Raw genomic sequence first — 12129 nt, forward strand, 5'->3', positions numbered from 1 at the left:
GAAATATTTATTGAGTGCCGGTGCTGGAGCTTTAGTTGAGTGCAGAGTCAGACGTGGTCCCTGTCCTAATGGCACCAGCAGTTCAGTGCGGGAGACAGATGAATTGAATGTTTAGCAAATAGATATAGAATTATAGCTGTGATAAGTGCCGGGGAGGAAAGAGAAGCCATTTGGAGAACTGTTACGCAGGGATTTCACCCGGTTGGTTTGGGGAGGGGAGCTGGGACAAATAGAGACAGTGTCATTGAAGACTCTGGAGATGCACATTGAAGATTGAATGTGATTTGGGCTAGGAACACCTCCCAAAGGCCAAAAAGGATCTCTGAGTTCTGAAAGTGAAATAAATTGACATTAGCCACATATTGACACCTATATGGGTCAGTCTTAGGGGAGGTCAGCAGAGAGAAGAGAGATACCTATCCATGTCTCCTATCTCCTTTGGAAATGTAGAGGAGTTTGTTTTATCAGGTATTAATCATTTATGTGTTCTTTAGCCGGGGAAATGTCTGACGAGGAGATCAAAATGAAGACACTAGCTTCAGCTGTAGCCTCTTTAGAAGGGAAGTCACCAGGGGAGAAAGCAGCAATCATACATCAGCATCTTGGTCATCGAGAAATGACAGATATGATCATTGAGACCATGAAGTCCGACCCAGGTATGCTTTCTAAAACCCTGGACTCTTTTGTAATGAGCCCCTAGTTGCCTGTTTTATACATGTTGTTCAGTGAGCCCATGATTTTGACCTTTAGCATACTTTTATCTTTCACTGCCTGTGTGCCTTACGTGAGGTTGTCAAACCACATTTCAGCTTCTCCAATTATTTCTTCTAAACTAGTACCAACAAGCTGGGTTGCCAACTCTTTTCATTGGGAAGAGCTACTTACCACATAGGTCAGTGGCAGATCATGAAGTGACTCTAGATATGCACGTTGTTACCTCCCCCGTTCTACCAGCTTTTTCCATCCAGGAAAGTGGATGTATACTGCATTTCCGGCATGGAGATGGTCAGAACTGGTAGGTTTAGTTTTCGGGCCTAATTAGCCTCGAGTGTTCATCTCATTTAGGAGTTCATGACGGAAGACACCTGCTTGTGTTATCGTACTGCAAAATGTAAGAGGCATCCTAAGGTTTCTGAGGGTGTTACTGAGATTTTTACAGGGCAAACAGATATTTCAAGTTGCGATACCCCCACACTCAGCTGTTCTGTGAATACAGTTCTTAGTGTGGTACATTGCAATTTTTTTGTCAAAGTTTTTCCTCCTGGCTTGAAATTTTAACCTGGGTAGAATCCTTCAGCATATTTCCTCTCAGTTTATAATCTGCTAATTTTTGATTTGTGAAAGATGAGCTAAAAGCTACAATGGAAGAAGGAAAGTCTTCAGAAGCATCCCCCACTGCACGGAGAAGTAGAGATCAAAGTAAGGAATGCGTAAATGCTGCTCCTGATTCTCCGTCTAAACAGCTTCCAGACCAGATTTCATTCTTCAGTGGAAACCCATCAGTTGAAATAGTTCATGGTATTATGCATCTATACAAGACGAAGTAAGAAAAACCTTGATTTCCTTTTGGGTTGGTCTATTTTTTGACACAGGAAAGAGAAAAAGTCTCTTGCCCTGAAAGGAAGTGGATATTTTAAGCTTCAAAAGGGTAATACTTTCACGTGTTGTAAGAGAAGTCTTAGATATTTTGTGTTTGGTTAATCTTAAGGATTGGGCCAGAGCTTCCCCTTATGAAAGAAAAATGTGTACATACACTGAAGAAAGCATCAAAGAAAGTACTCCCTTAGCAGGTGGGCAGGGAAGGTGATTGGGGAATCGATGATAAAAAAGAAAAAGTATAGATGATCCATAGCATCATTGTAGTCTTATATTCCCACCAAATCTTTACTAAAGAAGCTGCAAACAAGTCAGTTAATCAGTCACAATTTCATCACCTTTCTATGGTCCCAACAAAGGTTGCTGGAGGTTGCAGGAAAGGAAATGTTTGTCTAAATAATTTGCAAGTGGGACCATCAGCTCTTTGCATAATTGGTGGCTAATCTCTTAAAGGCTGTTCTTGCCAGAGCTTGTTGGCCAGGTCCCCACTGGGAAAACAGCAAATACTCAGGTTGCCGTTTTGGATCACAGCTGTTGAAGTGGGAGGTTTTTCTTTCCACTCTATTTCGTGTATTACAACCAAGCAACACTTTCTGTATCTTCAGAGTCACAGCCTCATGGATTAGACTTCTCTTTCCTATATGTAGAGCTTGTTTTTAGACCCTTTAAGGGAAGTCTGTAGCTAGAGTTGTGCCTCTACATTGGCTAATGAAAATCTAATGAGAAAGTGGTAGAAATGGGAATCTTTTGTGATGTACGTATATATATTTTTTCCCCACAATTAAAAAAAAAGAAACTAATGAGAAAAACAAACCAATGAGCATTTTCCTAATGCGGATTTATAACTATAGCAAGCCTTTTAAACTGAGGGTTAAAAATTCTAATGGCGGGGGGGTAGGGGCGTGTAAAGTAGAGCATTTTAAAACTTACTGCAAACTCCATTGCAGATATGTTTAAGGGATTCTGCATTTACCCTTCTAGCGTGTATTTTGGAGTAAAATAACAAGCTGTTTAAGTTAACTTGTGAAGTATTACACGTTTTATTTTCTTCGGCATAAAAGTTGTCTGATTAGTGTTGTCTGAACTAACCATGCCTCATCTATTCAAGACAGTCTAATTATTGTCTTATTAGTAAGATGACCTCGTTAAAAGAAGATGTGAGGCGCAGTGCCATGCTGTGTATTCTCACGGTCCCTGCTACAATGACCAGTCATGACCTTATGAAGTTTGTCGCCCCATTTAATGAAGTAATTGAACAAATGAAAATCATCCGAGACTCTACTCCAAACCAATATATGGTGCTGATAAAGTTTAGTGCACAGGTAAAAGTTGTAAGATTTTAAAAATCTCTTTGCCACAGAAACTGTTTTTGAAACTGTTTTTGAAACTGTAATAATAGCTGTGTGTGATTTACAACGTTTTGCACTTAAGATCCTGGACATATATGCCTTCTAGGGTATTGTAACTGTAGGTGTATTTCTAAATTCTTTAGCAGAGTCATAGTTCTAATCATATCCATGCTTTTTTATAAATAGGATTGGGTGTGAAATCTAGTTTTTTGTTTGTTTTACTTAGTAGTAACTATTCTAGGAGAACACTCATTCCCAAGTTTTTTGAAGTTGATACCATATTATTTGCCAATATAACACTGTGCCCTGTTTCTTTCACTCTCTTTCTAAAAGGTGCTCTTTGGTACATTTTAGAAATAGAATCTGTTTTTTTTTTTTTTTTTTTAATGGTGGACCAGAGGGATTGTGTGACATTCCTTGGAGTATTAAATATGCTTTAGAGTCCTGATTGGAAATCCCTCTAATAGACAGAAACACTGAAAGAGTGGTGATATTTTCAGTTGTTAACAGTGCTTGTGCATGATAACATGCTTTGGAAGTAGGAAGATTTTGCCATCCACTCAGTTCATTTGTTGCACTAAGCGGCACTTTCCACGAGCCTCAGTTAGAAAGCTATTAGAAAGGTATTTTGGGTTTGCATACTCATTTTTATACGTTTGTATGATTTCATATGAATATAAAAATGAGGTATGTTTTAGGAATAATCCAAGTGATTAAGGAGCTCCTCAATCTTTAGATTTCAGTTTGTTTGTTTTTTTAAATAGCCTATTGTATTTTTCTATTGAAATTTCATTAGGTTTTGAAATACAGCTTTGTCAAAAATTACTTCTGTCTTACCTCATTCAAAACAACCTTTCTGAATTTGTCCCAGATAAGTAGTTCCAAGTTGCTGATTGACTGGGTATGCCTTCAGAACCATTAGCCATGGCCTCTCTGACTGGTTGCCTAAGACTTGTGGGTAAGAGGGAGCATATGACTCAAAGTTATACTTGCTCCCTCCTCCTTCCTCTTTACAAAAATCGAGAGCGGACAGCATAGCAGCCATTCACTGGCCATGGGGCGGAAGCTAAGAGAAGGGAGAGTTGGATTCTATCTCTGCCTGTTCTGTAGGCCCCAGGGAGAAGACCCTTAGTATGAAACTCTGTGTTCCCTGTTGTTATATCTTTAACCTTTATAAAGTACCCCACCATGGAGAGAAGCATTTAAACATGGCTTTCAACTGCCCTGTAGACTTAGACTTCACAACTTGACGTGGAAAACAGAAACACAACTGAAAAACTGACTGTCAGAGGGCCTTTCAAGGGCACTGAGTAACTTTGCAAATAATGGGCAAGTGGTGCCTTAAACCTTTTAAAGTGTGGTCACATGTGTAATAATAAAGACGATGATCATATCTAACCTTTATTGACTGCTTGAGTTGTTAAGCATTTAGCTGCTAACCAAATGGTCAGTGGTTCAAACTCACCAGCTGCTCTGTGAGAGAAAGATGTGTCAGCCTGCTCATGTAGAGATTACAGCCTTGGAAACCCCATCAGGTGGTTCTGCTCTGTCCCGTAGGGTCACTGTAAGTCGGAATCGACTTGATGGCAACCTGTTTGGTTTTTTGATTTGGTTTGTGCTATACCACTCACAGCGCTAATGCTTCACATGAATTATCTCATTTAATCCTCAGCGACCCTATGAGGTAGACAGATACTGTTCTTATCTCTGTTTTAGAGATGAGGAAACAGACTGCAGAGAGAAATGAGTCATTTGCTCAGGGACACACAGCTAGAAATAAGGGCTGAGCTGGAATGTGAGCCCTCCCTTTTAATCCCTAGGACATACTTGTGTCCTAGTACGAGTGGGATGAAGGTGTGGGAAGGGAAGAGGCACTGTTTCCAAGATGCTGGGTAACAGCAACACTTGAGCAATCGTTTTTACTTAATAAGATCACGTGACACACGGGCAAAGTCTCATTAATAGATTGGGAAAAACATGTTTAACACCCTATTAGACTTTTTAAATTGTCTTAGATTTTTTAAAAAGTTTAAGAAAGCCACAAACTTACCTGTAGCAAATGCTGCCCTTCATAATGTACAGATAATACTGTGGATATTTTGTTTTCACTGTTAATGGATTTTCTTTGTCCATCTGCATGTTCTTTCCAACCCTGATTTTGACCAAGTGCAGGTTGCTAAAGTTGACAAAAGTTGTCTGAGTCTTTGAAACAGCTTGGTGCATGCTCTTCCCAGTGAGGATAGAACCCTTGACCTTGGATTGTGGGTTGTATTATTGTTTACTACTACATTTGGTTATTAGGGTCTGAGGCCCATCCTCTGAAGGAGTTTCTCAGGTCTGATAAGACTTGGTATAAGACTTCAAGTTGTTCAATTAATAATGAGCCCTAATGAGAATAGACTCCATAGCTCCTAATTGCTGAGCACTGACTAGATGTCAGGCCCTGTCCTGTGCTAACTGCTTTTTGTGTATTATCTCTCGCCAATGCCATGAGGTAGGTGTAGTTAATTCCTAGTTTACGATTGAGGAAACTGTGGCACAGATAAGTTCAGTCACTTGCCCAAAGGTACAGAGCTAATGTGTCAGAGCTGGGATTCAAGCTTAGGCAGCCTGACTTCATAGCCTGGGCTGCTAACCATATTCTTCTTCTCACCAGAGAATTTTTTGTAAGAACTTATATGCCTTCTCTATATCTTTTATAATCTTTTGGATTTCTTTTGGCCTTAGGTTTATGCTTGAGATCTTAGAAACAGATGTGGTTACAAAGTTGTTCTGTGACCTTTAGAAAACTTGGTCTTTGAGTACAGAATTTGTAATTCATCAGGACACATGATATCAGGGAGGTTCAGTACAGTAAACCTGTGAAAGCTGGAATCTGGTAAGGTGGAAACATCAGAGAAAGAAAATTCAAATATTTTCCACTAAAATGTACAATAGAAAAGTGGTAAGACTACACTCTGTCAGAGAGGGAAAAACATGGCTGTCCCGTTGAGTTCCAGCTCTCACAGGTTTCACTCTTGTTCATCGGGACAAAAAATGACAAGTAACTTCTCAAGTGAGTATTGTGGCTCCTTTTCACTGGCATGCCGTGGACAGGTTAGGAGATACCTCTTGAGAAATAAAATAACTTCTCACTATAGTTGGTCACTGTGACAGAGGGAACCTGGATCACAATGGAATTTTCTCCTTTTCTCAATTTTTTCTGAAAAAAGAACAAAGAAAGGGACTAGGAAAAAAAAAACAACCACAGCAGCTGTGTTTCTTTAAATTTTTGGCTCTACAAGACACAAACATTTTAAATAGAAGAATTGTTTATTCTGTGTTTTTTGCTGTTAGCTTCAGGCTTTTGTAATTTTGTGTAATTTGTTCCTTACTCTCTTCTTGGTGCATAACACAGTGCCTGGCACACACTGGGTGCCCAGTGGATATTTGAACAAATGAAGCTAAGTTTCCAATACCAAGAAGTTTAAAGAAGAAATCAATGTGTTCAAATTGGGGAATCTCAGCTGTTCATGTTCTTGTTTTGAAAACATATATCTTTGGTAGCAATAAACAGGCCTCCCGAGAAAGGACTAAAGTGTCTGGGTGTTGAGTGGGCGTCATCACATGCCTTGTGTGATGAACCTTGTCCCTTCCTCTGAGGAGGCCTGGGCGCTTAGCGAGCATTTACAGAGCTGGAGAGTCTGAGGAGGGATTGGCCTTTTCTTCAGCCACCACAGCGGGCCCTGAAGAACTGGCCCTCACATCCAGGCAGTTGGTCCCCTCAGACCGTGAATCCGTTTGCTCACTGTGCTGCTAAGTCAGCTAGAAGCATTTCGAGAAAAAGTCATTGCCCTTGAAAAATGTGGGGAGCCATTTTAAGTTGCTTCTTTTTTGTACTAAAGAAAGTTATTATATGACAACTAGCTTTTAACATTTAGATGAAGTTAAAATGCACTGTACCCGATACACAGATTGTTTCTGGAAGGACAGACCCTCCCCACTCCTCACCCAAGTTACGTTCAGAATTGGTCTTCCTTCTTCAGCTGCATAGCTCACTTGGTCATATTAAGAAAGCGTAAATAATCAAGAATCCACATTTGAATTACATCATCAAAGTGGAATTAAAAGCTGCTGAGAAACTTCCAGAGCCTGTAAGATTCAGAAGCCCTAGGATGGTAGAAAAGTGGGACTATTTTTGTCTGGTACCGCCTGGATCTCTTCCTAGTGATTGGTAATGCAGCATTTTCTTTTGCAGAACCACACCCCTCCCCCGCAAGTCAGGTTGTATAGATAGGTTGGTAGGGCCAAAGCGCACAACTTCCTGTGTTTGAGCTAATGCCTGTGTGGGAGTGAAATCCAGACAAACCTTGGCCTCCCAGCTGCTTCTGAAATGTGGAGCTTAAAAACTGGAACCATCTCTTTCTTGCTTCCTACTGAGGCTAACCTAGAAGGTTTGAATTACCTGTGTTCATATTCACAAACGCACACACACCTTTGCAGCTTTACCTCGCAGTAGCTGTTGCCCCTTATTCCGTCTGTCTTCCACTGCTAGGGAGCCAGACAGGTTCACAGGCATTAGCTCAAACACAGCAAGTTGTGTGCTTTGATCCTACCAACCTATCTACACAACTTGGCTGAAAGTTTTACTTTTCGGTATCAGACACTAGGTTGTTGCTTAAAACCTCCTGATAGGATCCTTATCTGGCTGTCATATAGTATTGTTATTATTATTTGGTTTATTGAAGGGACCAAGTTAGTTTTTCACTCCATGCCTGTTTCACTGGTCCTTTATTTTTTCTTGACAACAATGCTGACATTTTGTAAAAGAGCCTTTTTTTCCCTCAGTGTTTTATTTTTTTGGTAAAAGAGCCTTTCTGCAACAGTTGTCAGTTATGATTTGGTTCCAAGCTTTGCAAAAATGAGTGTTTACTTTTCAGCTGCTATGAAAGTGCTGACTAAAGACAAAAAACTGATATCAAGGGAAATGTTGACCGGTGCTGGTTGAATATTAGAATTGTACTAGCCGTCAGCTTATCACACTTCAGTGCCTCCTGCCAATTCAAGTGAAAAACTCCATAGCCCAGGAAGCCTTGGGGGATGTAGGCTATTGACCTGCAGAGTTCAGTCAGCTAGTGAACCTGCTTCTGTAGATGTTCTTTTGGCAATTGCTTTCTCTCCTAAATATAAATTGAAAAAGCTGATGAAGAGTAACTGAAGCCATACAACTTGAATATGAAGCAAGTTAGTTTTGAGGATATCTCTCTTAAATTATTTTTTTCTTTTCCTCGTTGATGTACATAGGCTGATGCAGATAGTTTTTATATGGCATGCAATGGTCGCCAGTTTAACTCAATAGAAGACGATGTTTGCCAGCTGGTCTACGTGGAGAGGGCTGAAGTGCTGAAATCTGAAGATGTAAGTGTGAATGACTTTTTATATTTGATGTAAACATATCAGAATGGTATAAAATTGAGTGTTATAGTATTATCTGTGGAAAAGTCCAGAATAGGCCAATCCATGGAGACAAAAAGTAGATTAGTGGTTTCCCGGGGACCAGGAAATGGGGAGTTACTACTGACAGTATGGGATTCATTTTTGGGATGATGGAAGTGTTCTAAAATGAGGTAGTGGTGATGATTGTACAACTTTGTGAACATACTAAAAAACAATGCTGAATTATATGCTTTTAAATGGTGAATTTTATGTTACGTGAATTTTCTCTCATTTTTTAATTGTTCTTTAAGTGAAAGTTTACAGTTTAAGTCAGTTTCTCATACAAAAATTTATACACACATTGCTATGTGACCCTAGCTGCTCTCCCTACACTTTGACAGCACACTCCTCCTTTCCACCCTGGATTTCCTGTGTACATTCAACCAGCTCCTATCGCTTTTTGCCATCTCATCTTGCTTCTGGACAGGAGCTGCCTATTTAATCTCATGTATCTACTTGAGCTAAGCAGCAGTCTCTTCACGAGTATCACTTTATGTCCCATAGTCCAGTCTAACCTTTGTCTGAAGAGAGTGGGCTTCGGGAATGGTTTCAGTTCTGAGCTAACAGAGAGTCTGGCGGCCATGTCTTCTGGGGTTCCCCCAGTCTCAGTCAGACCATTAAATTTGGTCTTTTTACTAGAATTTGAATTCTGCACCCCACTTTTCTCCTCCATCAGGAACTGTCTGTTGTGTTCCCTGTCAGGGCGGTCGTTGGTGGTAGCCAGGTACCACCTAGTTCTTCTGGTCTCAGGTTGATGGAGTTTCTGGTTTATGTGGCCTTTTCTGTCTCTTGGGCTACTGTTTTCCTTATATCTTTGGTGTTCTTCATTCTCCTTTGCTCCAGGTGGGTTGGGACCAATCAATGTATCTTAGATGGCTGCTCGCTAGCTTTTAAGACCCCAGACGCCACTCACCAAATTGGGATGCAGAACATTTTCTTAATAAACTTTATTATGCCAGTTGACCTAGATGTCCCCTGAAACCATGGTCCCCAGACCCTGCCTCTGCTACTCTGGTTATATTCAGGAAACTTCTTAGCTTTTGGTTTAGTCCAGTCATGCTGACTTCCCCTGTATTGTGTGTTGTCCTTACCTTTACCTAAGATAATTCTTACATACTATCTACTTAGTGAACACCCCTCTCACTCCCTCTCCACCCTCATAACCATCAAGGAATGTTTTCTGCCATGCTTAAAGCATTTCTTGAGTTCTTGTAATAGCAGTCTCATACAATATTTGTTCTTTTGCGACTGACGAATTTCACTCAGCATAGTGCCTTCCAGATTCATCCATGTTGTGAGATACTTCGCAGATTCATCGTTGTTCTTTATCGTTGCATAGTATTCCATTGTGTGAATATACCATAAATTATTTATCCATTTGTCCGGCACCTAAGTTATTTCCATCTTTTTGCTGTTGTGAATAGTGCTGCAGTGAACATGGGTGTGCGTATATCTATTCGTGTGACACCTCTTATTTCTCTAGGAAGCGGGATTGCTGGATCATATGGTACTTCTATTTCTAGCTTTTTTTTTTTTTAATTGTACTTCAGGTGAAGGTTTACAGGACAAATAGTTTCTCATTAAATAGTAGTACACATTTTGTTTTCTGACATTGGTAACAACCCCACGACATGTCAACCCTCTCCCTTCGTGACCTTTTTTTTTGGTGAAAATGCACGTAGCCAAAGATACGCCATTTCAAAAATTTCTACATGCACAGTTCAGAGACATCGACTACGCTCTTTAAATTGTGCTGCTGTTCTCACGTTAGGTGAAGGTTTACAGATCAAAATAGTTTCTCATTAAACAGTTAGTACACATGTTGCCGTATGACAATGGTTAACGACCTCAGAACACATCAACACTGTCCTTACTCAACCTTGGGTTCCCTATCACCAGCTTTCCTGTCCACTTCTGCCTTCTAGCCCTTGTCCCTGGACTGCTGTGCCTCATTAGTCTCGTTTTGTTTTATGGGGCTGTGCAATCCCTGGCTGAATGGTGAACCTTGGAAGTGACTTCACCACTGAGCAAAAGGGTGTCTGGGGGCCATACTCTCGGGTTTCTCCAGTCTCCTTTAGGCCAGTAAATCTGGTCTTTTTTGTGTGTGTTAGAATTTTGTTCTACATCCTTCTCCAGCTCTGTCCAGAACCCTCTGTTGTGATCCTGGTCAGAGTAGTCAGTGGTGATAGCCAGGCAGCATCTGGTTGTACTGAACTCAGTCTGGTGGAGGCTGTGGTAGCTGTGGTCCATTAATCCTTTGGAATAATCTTTTCCTTGTCTCTTGTTCTCTTCATTCTCCCTTGCTCCCAAAGGGGTGAGACCAGTGGAGTGTCTTAGATGGCTGCTTACAGGCTTTTAAGACCCCAGTATTTCTAGCTTTTTAAGGAAGCGCCAAATCGATTTCCAAAGTGGTTGTACCATTTTACATTCCCACCAGCAGTGTATAAGTGTTCCAGTCCCTCCACAACCTCTCCAACATTTATTGTTTTGTGTTTTTTGGATTAATGCTAGCCTTGTTGGGGTGAGATGGTATCTCATTATAGTTTCGATTTGCAGTTCTTTAATGGCTAATGATCATGAGCATTTCCTCATGTGTCTGTTAGCTGCCTAAATGTCTTCTTTGGTGAAGTGCCTGTTTATATCCTTTGCCCATTTTTTAATTGGGTTATTTATCTTTTTGTTGTTGAGGTTTTGCAGTATCTTGTAGATTTTAGAGATTAGATGCTGATCGGATTTGTCATAGCCAGAGGTTTTTTCCTTCTGTAGGTTGTCTTTTGACTCTTTCGGTGAAGTGTTTTGATGAGCCTAAGTTTTTGATTTTTAGGAGCTCCCGTTTATCTAGTCTCTCTTCTGGTGCTTATGCATTGTTACTTACGGTTCATATTGTGTTTATGCTGTGTATTAGGGCTCCTAGTGTTGTCTCTATTTTTTCTTCCATGATCTTTATTGTTTTAGATTTTATATTTAGGTCTTTGATCCATTTTGAGTTATTTTTTGTGCATGGTGTGAGGTACAGGTTTTGTTTCATGTTTTTGTACATGGATATACAGTTTTGCCAGGACCATCTGTTAAAGAGACTGTCTTGTTCCCCAATTAACGGACTTTGGGCCTTTGTCAAACATCAGCTGCTCATAGGTGGATTAATTTATGTCTGGATTGTCAGTTCTGTTCCGTTGGTCTGTGTATCTGTTGTCGTACCAGTACCAGGCTGTTTTGACTACTGTGGCAGTATAATAGGTTCTAAAATCAGGTAGTGTGAGGCCTCGCACTTTGTTCTTCTTCTTGAGTAATGCTTTACTTACCTGGGGCCTCTTCCCTTTCCATATGAAGTTGGTGATTTGTTTCTCCATCTCATTAAAAAATGTCATTGGAATTTGGATTGGGATTGCATTGTATCTGTAGATTGCTTGGGGTAGAATTGACATTTTCACCATGTTGAGTCTCCCTATCCATGAGCAAGGTATGTTTTTCCACTTCTGTAGGTCCCTTTTGGTTTCTTGCAGTAGCATCTTGTAGTTTTCTTTGTATAGGTCTTTTATGTCTCTGGTTAGATTTATTCCTAAGTATTTTATCTTCTTGGGGGCTTTTGTAAATGGTATTGATTTGGTGATTTCCTCTTTGAATTTCTCTTTGTTGATGTAGAGGAATCCAACTGATTTTTGTATGTTTATCTTGTATCCTGATAACTTTGCTGAAATTTTCTATTAAT

General features: G+C 40.2%; 1 protein-coding gene across 1 annotated transcript in view; it reads left to right on the forward strand.

The window, feature by feature from the left end:
* BRAP (BRCA1 associated protein) overlaps positions 1–12129 on the forward strand; it is a 40734-nt gene that overhangs the window by 967 nt on the left and 27638 nt on the right. Inside the window, exons 2-5 of the mRNA XM_004379073.2 lie at positions 495–656; positions 1345–1543; positions 2729–2918; positions 8229–8342. Coding sequence (XP_004379130.1) covers positions 495–656; positions 1345–1543; positions 2729–2918; positions 8229–8342 — 665 coding nt within the window. The remainder of the gene's footprint in view (positions 1–494; positions 657–1344; positions 1544–2728; positions 2919–8228; positions 8343–12129) is intronic.

This window comes from Trichechus manatus, unplaced genomic scaffold (genome assembly GCF_000243295.1).
Source record: "Trichechus manatus latirostris isolate Lorelei unplaced genomic scaffold, TriManLat1.0 scaffold00061, whole genome shotgun sequence".
In the NCBI taxonomy this organism is placed as follows: domain Eukaryota; kingdom Metazoa; phylum Chordata; class Mammalia; order Sirenia; family Trichechidae; genus Trichechus; species Trichechus manatus.